The sequence below is a fragment of the Ceratotherium simum genome, chromosome 33 (assembly GCF_057802395.1).
Source record: "Ceratotherium simum simum isolate JZ-2026a chromosome 33, ASM5780239v1, whole genome shotgun sequence".
Lineage (NCBI taxonomy): Eukaryota > Metazoa > Chordata > Mammalia > Perissodactyla > Rhinocerotidae > Ceratotherium > Ceratotherium simum.
This window is the reverse complement of record NC_141932.1, coordinates 24,363,992-24,381,532: the sequence shown is the minus strand read 5'-3', so window position 1 is coordinate 24,381,532 and position 17,541 is coordinate 24,363,992. Positions and strand designations below refer to the sequence as shown.

The window sequence follows — 17,541 nt, the reverse complement described above, 5'->3', positions numbered from 1 at the left end:
GCGATCACAAGGGTAAACAACTGACACACTTACAACCATTCTGTACCCATCCAACCATTCTATTTTTCACTTTTAGTACAGTATTCAATAAATTACATGAAATATTCAACACTCTATTATAAAATAGGTTTTGCATGAGATATTTTGCCCGATTTTAAGCTAATGTAAGTGTCCTGAGCATGTTTAAGGTAGGCTAGGCTAAGCTATGATGTCTGGTAGGTTAAGTGTATTAAATGCATTTTTGACTTATGAAATTTTCAACCTATGATGGGTTTATTAGGACAGAACTCCATTGTAAGTCAAGGAAGATCTGTAAACATCAGAAGCACTCCCAATAAAGTTTGCAAAAGACAAGAATTGTTTTCAAATTGTGAAATACTTCAATACTCAGCTCCTACTGATTATAGTTTTTTAAAAACAGTACAAATAGAAAAAGAAGAGATAATACATTATATAGAAAGAGAAAAGGAAGAGATAATACATTATATGTAGAAAGCAAAATTGCATGTATATATATATATGTATGAGTATTAACCATTTAGAAAATGTCATAGAACAAAATATTCCTAATCATAATATCAACAGAATTACTTAACAAGAAATGTGCAAGACCTTTAAAAAAAAAAAACGATGAAATTTTACAGAAGGGCATAATAAGAAAAGTAGATATATATAGCATGTTCAAAGATAGAAGGACTCAATATTGTAAATATGTGAATGGTGCATCAGATTTCCTGAAAACACCACGAAATGCTGGATAAATATGACAAACATCCTTTTAAAAGTATGCCATGCTTAAAGAAGAGTGAAAGGAGGCACAATGAAGTGAGAACCAAAAACTAGAGGTAAACATGCTCTGAAGTCACAGCTACCCTCAGGACACTTGTTGACTTCAATTGCCTAAAAGTTTGTATCTTAATGGTCTGAAAAAATCCAGATACAAAGCCTTAAGCCCACAAAAGGTCAGGGATTAGCACTGAACATCTTCACAGAATCAGAACTATCTAAGGCCTACAGTTCAGAGAAAGGAAAAAAAATCCATCTGCCCTCAAAGGAAAATGACAAGGAAGATTTCAGTCTTGGCCTAGACTCTCAATGAAAAGGAGAAAAGAAGGCTATGGATAATTCATCATTACACAACAGTCCCCATGCATGCAAGAAACTGCAGAATTAGACCTGTTCCCCAGAAATTGGAATTGTTGACTGATACATATAATGTAAATGCTTGAAATATATAAAATTAAAACCATGAGAAAGGGACTATATAGAAGTAAAAAAAATAAGATCTAGGGGAGGGGGAAAAATTGAAGTTCTAGAAATAAAACAGTATAATCAATTATATTAAAATCTTAAGAAAAAAAATCTTAAAAGCAGCTAGAGAGAAAATACAGATTACTTACAAAAGGAACAACAATGAGACAGATGGCAGACTTCTCAAGAGCAACAATAGAAGCCAGAAGACAGTGGAATAATATCTTCAGAGTGCTGAGAAAAAAATAATTGTCAGTATAGAATTCTATACCCAGTTAAATCATCAGGCAAGAATGAAAGTTGAAACAAGGTTATTTTGCAACAATAACAAAAATAAAAACTGAGAGCATTTACTAACAATAGGCCTTGCCTAATGTATTTCATGATAAATAAAATGATCCCAGTAGGAAGGTATGATGGAAGAGGAATAGTGTAAAAATAAAAGGATAATCATGTGAGTAAAGCTATAAGCAAACATGGTCTTTATAAAGAAAAACAATGCCCATTTTAGGGGTTAAAAAGAAAACAGAACTAAAATACCAGACAACAATAACATATTAGATGGGAAAGATTAATCCAAGTTAAAGCATTCTAAGATCCTTTATATTGTCATGGGAGAAGAGAGAAATTAACTTTAGCCTCTATTAAGTATGTATTTGTTAAGTGACATTCACAGTAATGATAATGATTAAAGGACCAAAACAGGCATAAATAATCCCAAAATATTTAAACTCACCACTAATCACAGGTATATATTATTCCGTTTTTTAATCTATAAATTGACAAAGATATTTTTAAGTGAAAATATCTAGTGTTGGTAAAAGTATAGAAAAAGAGTAGTCACACACTGCTGATACACTCTTGATAAGAATTTTGTGACAATGAAACATATATTTGACATAGAGCTGTCAATATCTCAACTCTCTATAGAACTTCAACTCACTGCCACAACAGCCACCAATTTATTTCACGTAGACATGATCCTTTTTATCTGTGTTTTTCAACTTGTTGGCCTTAAAATCCTAGGGGTGAGAGAGCAAAACCTCTGCAGAGCAGTATGCAAACTGCATATTGTATGTGGAGTGAATAACTATGTTTTAATATTAATTAAAATAATTTTATCTAACAAAAATTTAATTTCCATTAAATATGTATATTTCTTCAATCATATTATAATTAATAAAAACTACAAAACTCAATTTGCATGAAAAGAAATGAAGTGCATGTGATAAAAAGTTAAAGATAACCATTAAAAGCATATAAATAGTACATGTCTTCCAAACTAAATAAGAGGGGAAATGGAGTTAAAAAGCAAAAACAAAATACTGTATCCATCCTGATTAAGGAGAGAGATTACAAAAGGAAGCAAAGAAGATTAAAAGAGTAAACTAAAAGCATAAAATAGGGGAGAAATAAATTTAAGCATATTGGCAATAATTAAGTGGAGTGAACCTTCAAATTTAAAAACTAAATTCTCAGATAATATCATATTGCAGTGGTTACCAAACATGTCTGAATATTTGAACAACCTAAGGAGCTTCAAAAAACAATGATATTTGCATCTCATGCCCAGAGATTGTGATTTAATTGGTCTGGGGTGTGGCCTGGGATCTAGAATTGTTAAAAGGACCCCAGCTGTTTCTAAAGTACATATAAGTTTGGATATCATTGCCATATTTTTTTCCAAAGTGGTTATGCCAACTGATACTGCCATCAGTAAGGTATAGAGCATTTAAAAAAAAAAAAACCGGGCTGGCCCACTGGCATAGTGGTTAAGTTCACATGCTCCACTTCGGCGGCTCAGGGTTTGCCGGTTTGGATCCCAGGCATGGACCGACACACTGCTTGTCAAGCCATGCTGTGTTGGTGTCCCATATAAAGTAGAGGAAGATGGGCACAGATGTTAGCCCAGGGCCAATCTTCCTCAGCAAAAGGAGGAGGACTGGCAATGGATGTTAGCTCAGGACTGATCTTCCTAACAACAACAACAACAACAACAACAACAACAACAAAAAAAAAAAACAGACCTACTCACATATAATTCCCAAACCTATAGTTCATTCAAAGTGTACAATTCAATGGTTTTTAGTATATTCACACAGTTGTGCAACAATCATCACAATCTAATTTTATAACATTTTATCACCTCAAAAAGAAACCCCATGCCTATTAGCTATTATTTTCAATTTCCTCATTCTCATTCTCCAGTCCACTCCTACCTCCCAGCCCCTGCCCCAGTGCTGGGCAACTACTAGTCTACTTCCTGTCTCTACAGATTTGTCTATTGTGGACATTTCATATACATAGAATCATACAATATGTAGTCTTTGTGTCTGGCTCCTTTCATTTAGCATGTTTTCAAATTTCATCCATGTTGTAGCATGTATCAGAACTTCATTCCTTTTTATTGCTGAATAATATTCCACTGTAAGGATGCACCAAATTTTATTCATCCATTGATGGACATTTGGGTTGTTTCCACTTTTTGGCTATTATGAATAATGACGTATACAGTACTTCTGCCTCCAAAAGTTGTGAACACTTGGTACTGTCAGACTTCTTAATTACTGCTAATCTAGGATGTGTGAAATAATTATCTCACTGTGGTTAATTTGCATTTCCTGATTGCTAATGAGGTTGAGCATTTTTTCAGGTTTATTAGCTACTTGCATTTTCCTTGAACTGCCTATAAATGTCTTTTACTCAATTTTTCAAAAAGGTTATTTACCTTTTTCTTATCAATCTATAGAAGCTTTTTATAGTCTAGATACTAATTTCATGGCAAATATCTTCACCCAGTTCATGGCTTGTCTTTTACTTTCTTTATGATGTCTTTTTATAAAGAGAATAATTTTCATGCAGTCAAATTTATCAATCTTTTAATGATTATTTTTAAAAAGAACTAAACAAAACCTTAAGAAATGTCCTATTTGGTTCTCTTTCAAATCTGTTCCTTTATGAAAATCCTATTGCTTGTCATTTTTGCAATTTAGTCCATTTCTTTAAACATTTTGCCAAAGCTTATATTTACATCTAATAATTCCAATATGTGAAATTTTTTGCCACGTAATCTGTTGTTTCTTTAGATTATCTATCACTCACCTGTGACCTGTTTCCTTGTGGGTGTGATGATCTTTTTGAGTTCATCTTTTGTTGATCTTAATTTGTGAGACTTCTAAAGCCCTCCTACTTTCCTCCAGAGAGGATCTGCATTTGCTGTGGCCAGGAGTCAGAGGGTACCACCTTAGCGAATAAAATTTCAACTCCTTTTTTTCTATTGCCTGTCTTTATCTCTTATTACTCTTTCACTCACTCTTCTTTAGATATAATGTTTTTCTCTTCCTCCTACAAAGTTAATGCCCATCCCAAGCCCTTTACACTTACTGCTCCATCTGCCTGGAATACTGTTCCCCCAGATATTAGCCTGACTCATGCCCTTAACTTCAGTCAAGTTTTTGTTCAAATATTACCTCTTCAGAGAGGTTTTTCCAATATCGATCTATCTAAAATGGCCCACCTCCATTCCCCATTTAGTTCTTTATTTGCCTACTCTTCTTTACCTTTATTCATAGTGCTCATTGCTACCTGCAATTGTTATATTTGTTAAATAAAGGTATATATGTGCATATATAGGCATACACATATACACATTTTTGTTTCCTTATTTATTTTGTATTTCTCCCATAAGCATTAAGTTTTAGCAGAATAGGAACTTTGTCTAGATTGTTATTTCACCAAGGCCTACTACAGTCCTTGGCACAGAAGAGGCCCTCAATAAATATATTTTGAATGATATATTGAATAAATATATTTTGAATGAATGAACACATTTTAAAGAATGAAGACAATGATATGAGTCTAAATACAAAAAAAATAAATCTGGAAAAAACCTGACTCCCAAGTTTACATAACAGGGTTGTCACTAGGGAAAAGGAAGAGCCCCTCCCTCCAATGAAAGTTGGATGGATTATTATTAAAGACTAAAAGGGAGAAGAAGAAGTAGGGATTAGATGGGATTCCTTAGGGAGATTGTGCTGCAAAGCCCTTGCTTTTCTTCTCAAGTCAGAGAGTTTTTCCCATACATCTTGGGCCCTGCAGGGGAGTGTACCCACCAATAACTTCATAAAGACTTTGAGGAAAGAGGAGCGAAGGGGCAAGAGACAGTTATATTCCACTGACTTGGAGAGTCCAAAGAATCAAGTGATCGTGTAGGTGGGAAAATCACTTAATAAAGTTTTAATTGATATAGGCTCTGTCTCTTATTTTGCTACAGGAAAAAACAAACTCTCTTAGACAATCACTGGTTCTTCCTGAGCTATTTTCCAAAAACTGGTTCTAGCATATTCATTCAATGTAAAATACAAAGTGCTTAAAATGTAATATTCAACCAAAAAACAAATAAGAGAATGTGTTTGTTGTAATGGATTGTGTTCACTTGAATTATTAGTAAAATGCACTGATTCACCCTATCACTATATAAATAATATAAGCTCTTATGTTGTCAGAAAAACGTCCATTTCTGCATCCATTTTTTAAAAAATATTTAGAGCTCCTTTAGTAGATCTAAATTGTAACAACACATAACCTGTTTTTTCTGACAATATTGCAAGTGTCCCAGAATTCAAGTCTAGCTCCTTGATCATCAAGGAAGACAGAAGAAAGGTATGTAATTATATTTGAAGGATGGAGAAGATAAATGCACCCGATGAAACTATCTATGTCGACTGCCAGTAATTTAAAACCATTCCTTTGAGAATAAGAAGAAGAAATTCAGTTATTACTTAAAAACAACCTGGAAATAACATTAGAGAAAACAGCCATTCCAGAGGTAGATCCTGAAACACTATGGGTAGATACCTTACCTAGTGACACCAGGTTACTATAGTTCTCCAACATCACATCTCTATACAAATCTCTCTGAGCAGAGTCCAGGCATTCCCACTCTTCCTGAGAGAAGTCAATGGCAACATCCCTGAACATCACAGATCTCTGAAACAACAAACATAATACTAGTTGTGGAAATAAAGAAAATATTTTTTCCATGGAGGGAAGATGATGGGGAGCTTTCCACAAAGGAGGCAACAGAGCAAACAGCCTGGGAAGCCTCTGACATGGATGAGGCACTAAAGAAATTGGTGCTTCTGAAGTGCCAATATGTTCCTTTTCATTCCTGTTGCTGTAGATATTTCCTGCATATAGAACATCTCATTATAGAAATAAGTCTGAGAATTAATAAAGTAAATGCAATGTCCCAATTAAAAGAAATAGCATACATGGGTGACCTGTACAATATGTATCTTGTATATCACACATTCTCAATAAATGCAAGTTTCTCTTTCTTCTTCTCTATTTAAGAAATAAGAAAAATAATTGGGGAAATTTTTCTGTAAAATCTTATAAAATCTCTATCTTATAAAATATGATTTGTATAAAAGTAAAGAATTTATTGAAATGTCAGGTTCATCATTATATCAGAATATTACCTGATAAGCATTTTCCTTGTTGCCAATAATTTAGTAAATATTTTTAATAGGCTACAGAATAGCTCTATATAATGAATTTATCTGACTTAATAAGTGCATATTTGAACATTTTAGGTTATATAAAAATCTCATAAGCATTTCTTACATCTAAATGTAATTTATAATTACATTTTATAATTCTCAACAACTTTTGTATATGAATGATGATCTTTCTTATTACTATTCATTACTTATAAACATAACTTTTCTTTGTGCTAAGTAATAAAAAGGTGGAAAAGATAATCCAAATGTACACATTGACGATTAGCACATAACATTGAATCTCAAAATGATCCATATTATTGGTATTTGTGAATTATAGATTCCCAGGGAAGATCCCTGATCTCTCTGCCTTCAGTCTCTAATCATGTTCCTAATCTTAAAAGCTCACAAAGCATGAGCTCTTGCCATGTAAGGAGACTGAGCCCAGTCAAGACTGACTCCTATCCTGTCTAACTGGGAAACAGGTCTAAAGAGAAGTTCAAAGTTTTCTCGTGTGGTGAATCTGCTTTTGTTATATCAGTGCTGCTAGTGAAAGATGCTCAATGAATTTTTGAAAAGTATGGAAATACAGGTTAGATTAGAAAGACATACTTAGGGAAGACGTTATCACTTATAAGAATGGAACAAACTGGGAACACATTCCTGAGTGGGGTCAGTTAGGAAGGAAGTTTCAGGAATGCAAACATGCACATATTCTGTAAAAAAGTGACTATTTAAAGAGGGCACAAGGAAACACCAATTTACCTGAGCCATGGTTTTTAGAGCTGCAAGAAATGATCAATCCTCTTCTGGATTCCTATCTTAGAGAAGCGCAGAGTCTGGAAAAGGGAGAGCTGAGAGGAGAAAACAAAGCCATGAAACCATGCTCTTTGCAAAGCTCCAAATGAGTAAGGTAGAATTATCTCTCTTGCTCTCCTCTTCTTGTCTCTTGCTTCCATCCCCAAAATACACACTAAACAGAGGAGATATAGGTGGTGGTTCTTACCCCAGTCAAGCTCAGTGCTCTCTAAATACAAAAAGAAAATATTTACAATAATTTTTCTACCATTTCTGAAATGAAACTTATAGATAATATGACATATTTATATATATATTATACCAAAAATAGAGATAATGACCAACTGTTATATTTCAACATATTAATGATCATAAACAACCTCACCAGAAACCACAAATAATTAAATGCTTATGCTTACACCTACTTATAATGAACAAATTTAAATTTATAAGATGACAATATTCAACTAAGTATTGTTGACATCTTTTATTTATATTTGACATTTTAAAATAAAGGCTGTATATGTACATAGGCATACCCCGGAGATATTGCAGGTTCAGTTCTGGGCCACTACAATAGAGTGAATATCGCAATAAAGCAAATCACCTGAATTTTTTTGGTCTCCCAGTGCATATAAAAGTTATGTTTACACTATGCTATAGTCTATTAAGTGTATTATGTAGTATTATGTCGAAGAAAACAGTACATACCCTAATTAAAAAATACGTTATTGCTAAAAGATGCTAACCATCATCTGAGCCTTCAGTGAACTGTAATCTTTTTACTGGTGAGGGTCTTGTAAAAAACACAGTATCTGCAAAGTGCACTAAAGCAAAGTACAATAAATGAGGTATGCCTGTATATATATGTGTGTCTCTGTGTTCACGTGTGTGTGTGGAGAATCAATGAAATTCATTATCTACAAATGGAGGCTTCTACAGGTATGTGATGTTGGCAAGTCAAATATCACAAGCAGTGGTGCCATCAGTGCCGTGACTTTTGAAATGGTTAAAAAAGAAATCTCAGCAAATTTCTGAATGAAACAAAGTACAGTCTTTTCTCAGTCAAACTATAGTAGCACTCCTAGAAGATTTAGCTAATAGTAAAACCAGGCAGTAATAGTAAAATAGATAAATTCAGCGATTCTTTAAAATCATGCAAAAAATGCTTTATATGAGGGGTTCCAGACCCAGATAATTATAAACACATTTTTTTACCAGCTATGGTCCTCATTTTGCAGGTTATAGAACAATTCTTTGTTGTGTACTGCAGGACATTTTGATCAAAAGTTGGCAAACTACTGCCCACCAACTATTTTTGTAAATAAAGCTTTACTGGAATACATCTACACTCAACTGTTTATAAACTGTCTTTGGCTACTTTCACACTATAGTGGTAGAGTTGAATAGTTTCAACAGAGACCATATGACCCATAAAACTTAAAATATTTACTGGCTAGCCCTTTACAGAAAAGCTATCTAAACTATGATCTAGATCCATGGCTTCAGTCCTTCAAAAGCCAGAAGCCTTCAACCCTCAACCCAGTTATTTTAACATTCAAAAGCACCCAGATATATTTCCAAACATCCCCTAGGGAGACTCACTGCCCCTCCAGAGAATCAGTGATAAAGGTGCTCAATAAATAATTAATTAGAAATTCTACTTCTTCCAGATGTGGAAAGCTCAATAGACAACTGTGCCATCTTAACAACCAAAAATAATTCAGACAAGATGAAAAATCATAAATTCTTTTAAATTCATCACAGAGTGGAAGACACAAAGAAATTTAAATGAAATAAACTTCAAAAAGTGCCAACCTCTTTTTAAAAGACATATATGGATGCTCCCATCCCTGGCAGGGCTCAAACTAAATTGTGATTACCTTAAAGGTAAACAGCCCAACCATTCCAATAAAAAGACAATGCCAAGATAAAAAAAAAGTCACAACTATATGCTCTTTACAAGAAACGCACTTTAAATATAAAGACACAGATGAGTTGAAAGTAAAATGGTGGAGAAAGATATATCATACAATACTAAGCATAAGAAAGCCTGCGTACCTGTATTAACATAAGACAAAAGAGACTTTAAGATAAAGAGTAAAACTAGAGATTAAGAGGACAACTTCATTAGGAAGACACAGCAATCCTAAATGTGTAAAGATTTAACAACAAAGCATCAAAATATATGAAGCAAAAATTGAAAGAACTAAAGGAAGAAATAAACAAACCCACAATCAGATTTGGAAATTTTAACATCTTTCTCCCAGTAATTGATAGAACAAGTAGATAAAAAAATCAGTAACAATATAGAGGATTTATATACAACACTGTCAAGTTTCCTGACAAAATTGATACCACACCCAACTGTCAAGACCTAAGCTGAGCTGAAAGAGCCGAGCTGGCAGTTGTGAGAAAAACTGATTAAGACAACAAACCAAAATGAAAGTAACAGTCAAGGCTTTAATCATTTACTAATCACTTAGTATAAGCAAGAGGCTAACCCAGAGAAAGCGCTGACTCCTCCATTGTTCCATTTTCCCCATAGAACAATATCTAGAGAGGGTCAGATGGATCAGCACAGATGTGGGGAGTCATCTCACTGCCAAGGGAGTACCAAACAAAAGACTCCTCCCATTTCCTGGAGTAGGGCCATGGAGAGGGAAATGGGGCAAGGGCTAGGAGTAGAAAAGTACTGAGTACTGAGTCACAGCAGAGAGAAAGTATCTTCAAGGTTTTCCCACCTACCCTTGATAAGGAAGTCTTGGCAGAGGTGCCTGATAAAGAGGTATCCTAATGGAGGTGCTTGGGCTAGGATGCAGATATGCATAAGAGCATGGCTGGCCAGGGGGCCTGAGTCCTTGACCACAACTCCCTTAGGAGACTGCAATGCACTGGCTATGCACTAAGTCTGATGTGGGGAGGAAACAAGTTATCAAAGATATTTTAAAATTGAATCATACAGAGTATATTTTCTGGTCTTTGTCCACACATTATTAAATTAGAAACTAATAAAAATAAGAGGTCTAGAAGAATCTCCAAATATTTACAAATTAAACACACTTCTAAATAACCCGTGAGTCAGAGAAGAAATAACAAAGGACATTAGCAAATATGTTGAACTGAATGACTATTAAAACACAACTTACCAAATTTTGTGGGATGCAGCAAAAGCAGTATTTAAAGGGAAAGTTACAGCTTTAAATGCTTATATTAGAAAAAAAGGATGATGTGAGATCAATGATTTAGGCTCCTACCTTAAGGAGCTGAAAAAAAAGAAGAACAAATGAAGTGCAAAGTAAGAAGAAAAGAAATAATTTAAATGATATGGACAAATTCCTTAAAATACAAATACCAAAAGTCACACAGAAGAAAAAGAAAACATAAATTACCTCATAGATATTAAAGAAATTGAATTTTTAGTTAAAACAAAACAAAACATCTTGCCCACAGAGAAAGTCCAGATGGCTTCACCAGTAAATTCTATCAACACTTAAGGCAGATAAAATACTATTCTTTCACATACTTTTTCAGAAAACAGAAAAAGGAGAAAACACTCTCTTCTACATTTTAAAGCCAAATAACTGTGATTCCAAAACCTAACAAAAATATTACCAAAAAAAAATTATAGCTCAATATCTCTCATGAACATAGACACACAAAAAAATTATAAATTAATATCAAGTTGAATCCATTTGACTTTGGAACCATGAGTATGTTTTATATAAGACAAATCAAAATGAAAAAAAATACCTAAGAACCAAAGGCAAAACAAAATACATTTATCTGTACATAATACTAGCAGGGTAAATACAGAAAGGAAGTGGTTATTTCAAGGAACTTTAAAATAACAGTCATTTGACATAGATCCCTAGCATAATAAACCTATAGACAGAATAACCATAAACTGTTTTTCAGTAATTACACTGTTATTAATAATATTGGCATTGTTATTCTAAAACATATATATATTCTGAAACAATTACATGCACATACATATATATCAATGAGAATAAAGCAATTATCTTAATTATCTTAATGTTATTAGGAATAAAGATTTTCAGAGTACAAAAGGAAATACAAATATAAAATCAAGAACAACTCTATAATCTTTAAATTCAGTTGGAAATATCAGTATAAACTCAGGATTTTTCTCCTTCTAAAAAATATGTATTTAACCAGCTCTGTAATGGCCTACAAGCAATACCAACCAGAAGCAATGAGAACTCCTACTATCTTACTTGTGGCTTCTTAAAACCACTTCCCACTAAAAGGAATCAGGGCTCCATAAAGAAGTGGCTGGTTTCAGGTTTGGGACAGGAAAACATATTGTATAAGATGAGCCTACAACATCTTGTCATACGAGAAAGTTTGGAATCTACCAAAGACTACTGGCGTGATGTCAAAAGGAATCCAAAAGAAGTCAAATCAGAGGGAGTAAAGAGGAACCACTGGCCATAGATGGACAATTTGGGTATTAATACTAACAATAACTGCTATGGACTGAAACGTAGCAAATATATTTAAATCCTGAAGTTTATAATGATAATTTAAAAGGAAAACATAGGATAAACTTTGGAAGATGCTGAAAAATAATGAGAGAAAAATCAAGCTTTTATCCTACCTTTTTTTGCATAAGCTATACTTCAGAGTAACAAAGACACTAATGAGAGGATGGGTCCCTTTACAGAAGCATTCCAGCTAACAAATGCAGAAGAAACGATAGAATTAGACTATCATTTTGTAACTACTGATAAAATAGTGGATTCCAAGTAAAGATGATCAATAGCTACTACCATCACATAAAGGAAAACAACCAAATATTATGCACAACTTCATAGATGTTCACACCATTATCTATAAAGGATTAGTGCAAAACAATCAAGCAAAAACACAAAAAACCTGAACTTGATCAAGCCTCTAGAATTAAATACCAGTTTACAAGAAATACAGGGTTAGGGGAACATGTTAAATGATACCACATATATGCAATCAACAAAATCCAGAATATGGGTAACTCTATAAGAAAACTCTGTTTTTGGAACACATAAACTGCAAGAAAAGAGAAAGAAAGATTTAAGAAACATATCACACTATTACAAATAGTGTGTAATATTTGTACACAAACAGACATTGTTTGGATCTTGATTCTAACAAACCATAAAAAAAATATTTATGGACAATGGGGTAAACTTGAACACTGAATGGCTGTTTCATGACATTAAGAGAGTATTGAGTTTTTTTCTTTTTAGTAGTAATGATATTGTGGTTATGTTTTTTAAATAAAAAGTTCTTATCTTTTAGAAACACATATTAAAATATTTGTGGATGAAATTATGTATCTGGAATTTACTTCAAGATAATCCATGGTTTTTTAGGGGGAGAGAGTAGTGGAGCTACAGATGAACCATGTTTAGTCATAAATTGGTATTTGTTGAAGCTGAGTGATGGGTAGGGTATATGGGGATGTATTACACTATACTTTTTAGTTTTGTATATGTTTGAATTTTTCCCTAATAAGAAGCTAAAAAAAAAAAAAAGACTTGGGCTGGCCCGGTGGCATAGTGGTTAAGTACGTGCACTCCACTTCGGCGGCCTGGGGTTCGCAGGTTGGGATCCCAGGCATGCACCAACGCACCAGTTGTCAAGCCATGCTGTGGCGGTGTCCCATATAAACTAGAGGAAGATGGGAACGGATGTTAGCCCAGGGCCAATCTTCCTCAGCAAAAAAAGAGGAGGATTGGCATCGGATGTTAGGTCAGGGCTAATCTTCACAAAAAAAAAAAAAAAAAGACTTGAAGGATAGATTCCAAATATGAACTGTGATTCATTCCAAGGGAGGGTTTTTGAGTAACTGTTATTTTCTTCCTTGTTTGTTTCTTTTTGTGTTTTCTAAATTGTGCTGACAAACATGTATTACTTTGATATCAGAAAAAAAGGAAATAACAGCTTCCTGAAATTTAAAACAAGGACATGCAATGGTTAAAAAAAAAAGAAATTATCAATAAATTCAGAGAAAAAAGAATATTTAATAGTATAAAGATAAACTCTAAGACATTTTTTTAAATTGGGTAATGGAGAAAAAGATGGGGGGGAATGAGGAAATGCACCAATTTTATTATTACTCAGAGTTGTGATTCAGGTAGAATTTATGTCAAAAGCATTAAAATAAACTAAAAGTAAGCCACTTCTAGAAATGTGCCCCAAAGAAAAACCTCTACAAATAGAAACCATATACAGTTATTGATTGCTGTATTATGTAATGCTAAATATTGAAAAAAAATGCCCACCCATAGGAGACTGGCTGAATAAACTATTACACCCACACAAAAGAATATGTAGCTATAAAAAAGAATGAGGAAGAACGCGATAAGCTGCTACGGAATGATCTCTGGGATATATTAAACATGTGAAAAAAAAAGGAAGATGCAGAACAGTGTACATAGAATGCTCCCTTTTAATTAAGAATGGAGGCAATAAAAAATATATACATACACATACAAACACATACACATAAACATATATATCATTTAAAAGAAAAATAGAAGAATAAACCAAAGAGAAGTACAGGTAGTCATCTAGAGAGGGAAAAAGGAAACAGGGTGGAGGGGACAGGAATGGATGCTAGACTTCTCTGAATTCACCTTGCTCTGTAGTTTTGATTTTGGAAATCTATAAATATTTTATGTAATTTTAAGATGAAGTTAAGTCAAAGTGGGGGAAAAACAATCCCTATAAAGTAGAAAGCAAGATGAAACAAAGAAGCCTAACTGTGTGTCTCAAACTGGTGGCTTAACTATATGAGACCTGTTATTTTAGGTGACTTTAAAAACACAGTAATTTGATTATAGATCACTAGTGGGTTATATCCTATTGAACTCCAAGAAGTCTTGATTGTTTTTCTATATTCATATGGTTGGTAAAAATATTGGTATTGCTATTTTGAAACTCTCTCAATTCAAAAGAAGGCAGAAAAGAAGGAAAAGGTAATAAAGAACAGATGGGACAAATATAAAACAAATGGCAAGATGATGGATTTGACACAAACCAGATCAACAATCACACTAAATATAAATGGTATAAATATTCCAATTAAAAGACAGATATTATCAAACTAGATAAAAACACAAGATCCAACTAAATGCTGCCAACAAGAAATGCACTTTAACTATCAGAACACAAATAGGCTAAAAGTAAAAAGATGGGAAAAGATATACCATGCTAACACTAATGAAAAGAAAGCTGGGGTGGCTACATTAAATATCAGACAAAGTAGATGTTCAGAGCAAAGAACATTACCAGGGATAAAGAAGACCATTTCATAATGATAAAGGAGTCAATTCATCATTAGGACATATAATCTAAAACATTTATGTACCTAATAACAGAGCTTCAAAATACATGAAGCAGAAACTCATGGAAACTACAAGGAGAAAGAGATACATCCAACAAACAGAGAGAAAATCAGTGAGGGTTCAGAAGATTTAAACAATGCTATCAACTAACTGACCTAGCTGGCATTTATAGAACATTCCACCCAACAATAGTAAAGTACAATCTTTTCAAGTGTACACCAAACATTTACTAAGATAGACCACACATTCTGGGTCATAAAACAAATCTTAATACATTTAAAAGGATTTAAGTCACACAAAGTATGTTCTCTAAACACAATGGAATAAAATTAGAAATCAGTAACAGAAAGATCTCTGGAAGATTCTCAAAATATTTGAAAACTAACATATTTCTAAATAACCCATAAGTCAAATAAGAAATCAAAAGGCAAATTAGAAAGGATTTTGAACTGACGGCAGAGTAAATGAAATAAGACTGGCAAGTGATGACTTTTGAGCTGGGCATATGATGGTTCATTATACTTTTATGTACGTTTGAAAATTAACAAACAAAAAAAGTTAAAAAAACCAGAATGCTGCTGTGTCAGAAATAACACAATATTATTTCCTTTTAAAATTTATGAATCTTAAATCCATTCTTCCTCAATTTAACCACTATTAGGAAGCATCTATCACAATTAACTGCACACATTCCTTGCCCCCAATCTACAGAAAATTGCTTTAGCCTTTCATCATTTGAGAATGCTTAGCTAGGGAATTTTAAAAAGAAAACAAAGATTCATATGTCCTGAAAAAACAAAGGCATTTCAAGCATTTCATTTCATCTACTCACCTTGTACTCTGCTTTTGAATGTGTAACAGCCATTCTTTCCTCCTCTGGGCTCTACTTTCAGGAAAAGAAAGTGGAATGAGATGTTGGGCCTTTCTTAGGGTATACTCTAAGTTAGAACACATCCTCCATCCCTGCCCCCACCCCCAACCCAACCATCTACCCCTTATTTAACATAGAGGAAAGTCAGAAGGAGACCACAACAGTTCTGTACTTTCTGTATCAGAAAGAAAGGCCCGCAAGATCACAGCTGTTTTGGGCTATAATGTATTTCTGGATTCAAAGCTGTCCACTGGAGACAGAGCCCTGCAGTAGAGTGCCACAGGTTCTAAAGTGTGTGGCTGGCTCCTCTAGCACACTCTCTGGAAGTATTCCCACTCCTGGAACCCCACTGCATTTCCAAGTGGCCTGTCTTGAAGGTGCTATCAGCTTTAAAATTCTCATCTCAAGACAAGGTCTGTGGCTTAGAAATAACCCATATTCTTCATTCAGGGGCTCAAATTTCTGACTTCCTTCCTTCCTGTCACTTCTCTGCATCCAATACCCTTAAGGCTATAAGGTGAGAGGGCACCGGGAAGCAGCGGGGACTCTACAACTACAATCCCAGGGTGAACTAAGGATGGATACAGAAATGAAGCAATACAGGCCATATGTCAACGGAGGGGGAGGGTAGTCACTGAGGTCAGAAAAGAAAGAAGTCAAGTGCTCAGAAGAGGCCAAAGCCACATGGGGGTCATGATCTATAGGCAGACTCAGCCCCAGGATGAGTCCCAGAAATACCAAAACTCAATGTCACCTCTGTACCTCACTAAACTCCCATTAGGTCCCAGACTATAAAATATACAAATGACCACAAAAAGTCACACACAATCACATTTTCACAGTCACACAGCCAGAGTTATAATCACCAAGTTAATGCTACATTGTCAGACCACCTAGTCTGAAACAAAATCCCATCACACACAGAGCAAACACACAATCACTCAAGCACATCCAAGCACCCTGTCAGGGACACACATGGCCAAAAACACCCTTTCACAGCAGCACTTTTACTTTCTTCACACAGTCGAGAATACGGCACACACACAATCATCCAATCAGATACTGAGAAAAACACAACCAATACCAGGTCAAGGAAACAAGCAGTCACAAAAACCGTGTCACTGCAACACTGTCAGAACACCTCAAAGTCACAGGCAAACCCCAGTAATACACGCGGGGCACATGCAATCACGTTGTCACATAAGCACATTCTCAGGTAAGCACGCGGTCACACACACAGTCACAGCAGCATTATCACACCCTCAGAGTCACAAACAACTCACACTCACACAAACGCTTATACACAAAACCTCAGTCGCACACGCCCATTCGTCCACACAGTCACCAATACCCGGCAGGCTGTAGCACGACATAAAACCGCAGGAGACACGGCCACACACGCTTCCTCCGAGCGTCTCCACCCTGGCATTCCGCACATCCTCACCTCGACAGAAGGTGCACTTTAAGGTCCAAGATCTGGCGCCTGGGCTCCAAACCCGATTTCGGGTCCGCCCGCCCTGCCGGAGCAGGGCCAAGCTCTTTCACAGACGCAGCCCTCTCCCCACGCGAGGCCCCCAAATCGCGCGAACAAACGGAAATGAAGCCGCGTTCGGGACGCGGAGGGCTCTGGGAAATGTAGTCCAACGCCAGGAAGGCTGTGGCCGGCTGGCCAGGACGCTAGGAGACCGAGGCTACTAACCCTCAGCTGGGTTTGTGGACCCCGCTGCTAGAACCGGCTCGCCCCAACGGCCGCGCCCCGGAG

At 35.1% G+C, this 17,541-nt stretch overlaps 1 protein-coding gene across 5 annotated transcripts in view; it reads right to left on the bottom strand.

Moving 5' to 3' along the window:
- The window catches only part of ZNF420 (zinc finger protein 420), a 35,620-nt gene extending 18,267 nt beyond the window's left edge, over positions 1-17,353 (bottom strand). The window contains exons 1-4 of one of the 5 annotated variants that reach the window (XM_087422090.1): positions 17,224-17,353; positions 15,741-15,791; positions 7,521-7,609; positions 6,114-6,240 (exon numbers count right to left, since the gene is read on the bottom strand). In XM_087422090.1, coding sequence (XP_087278216.1) covers positions 6,114-6,240; positions 7,521-7,529 — 136 coding nt within the window. In that variant the 5' untranslated portion in view covers positions 7,530-7,609; positions 15,741-15,791; positions 17,224-17,353. Of the gene's footprint in view, positions 1-1,400; positions 1,483-6,113; positions 6,241-7,520; positions 7,610-15,740; positions 15,795-17,223 lie in introns of those variants that run through there. The other 4 variants (XM_014794752.2, XM_087422091.1, XM_087422093.1 and 1 more) reach the window with 4 other exon arrangements.
- Between the last annotated feature and the right edge of the window lie 188 nt (positions 17,354-17,541).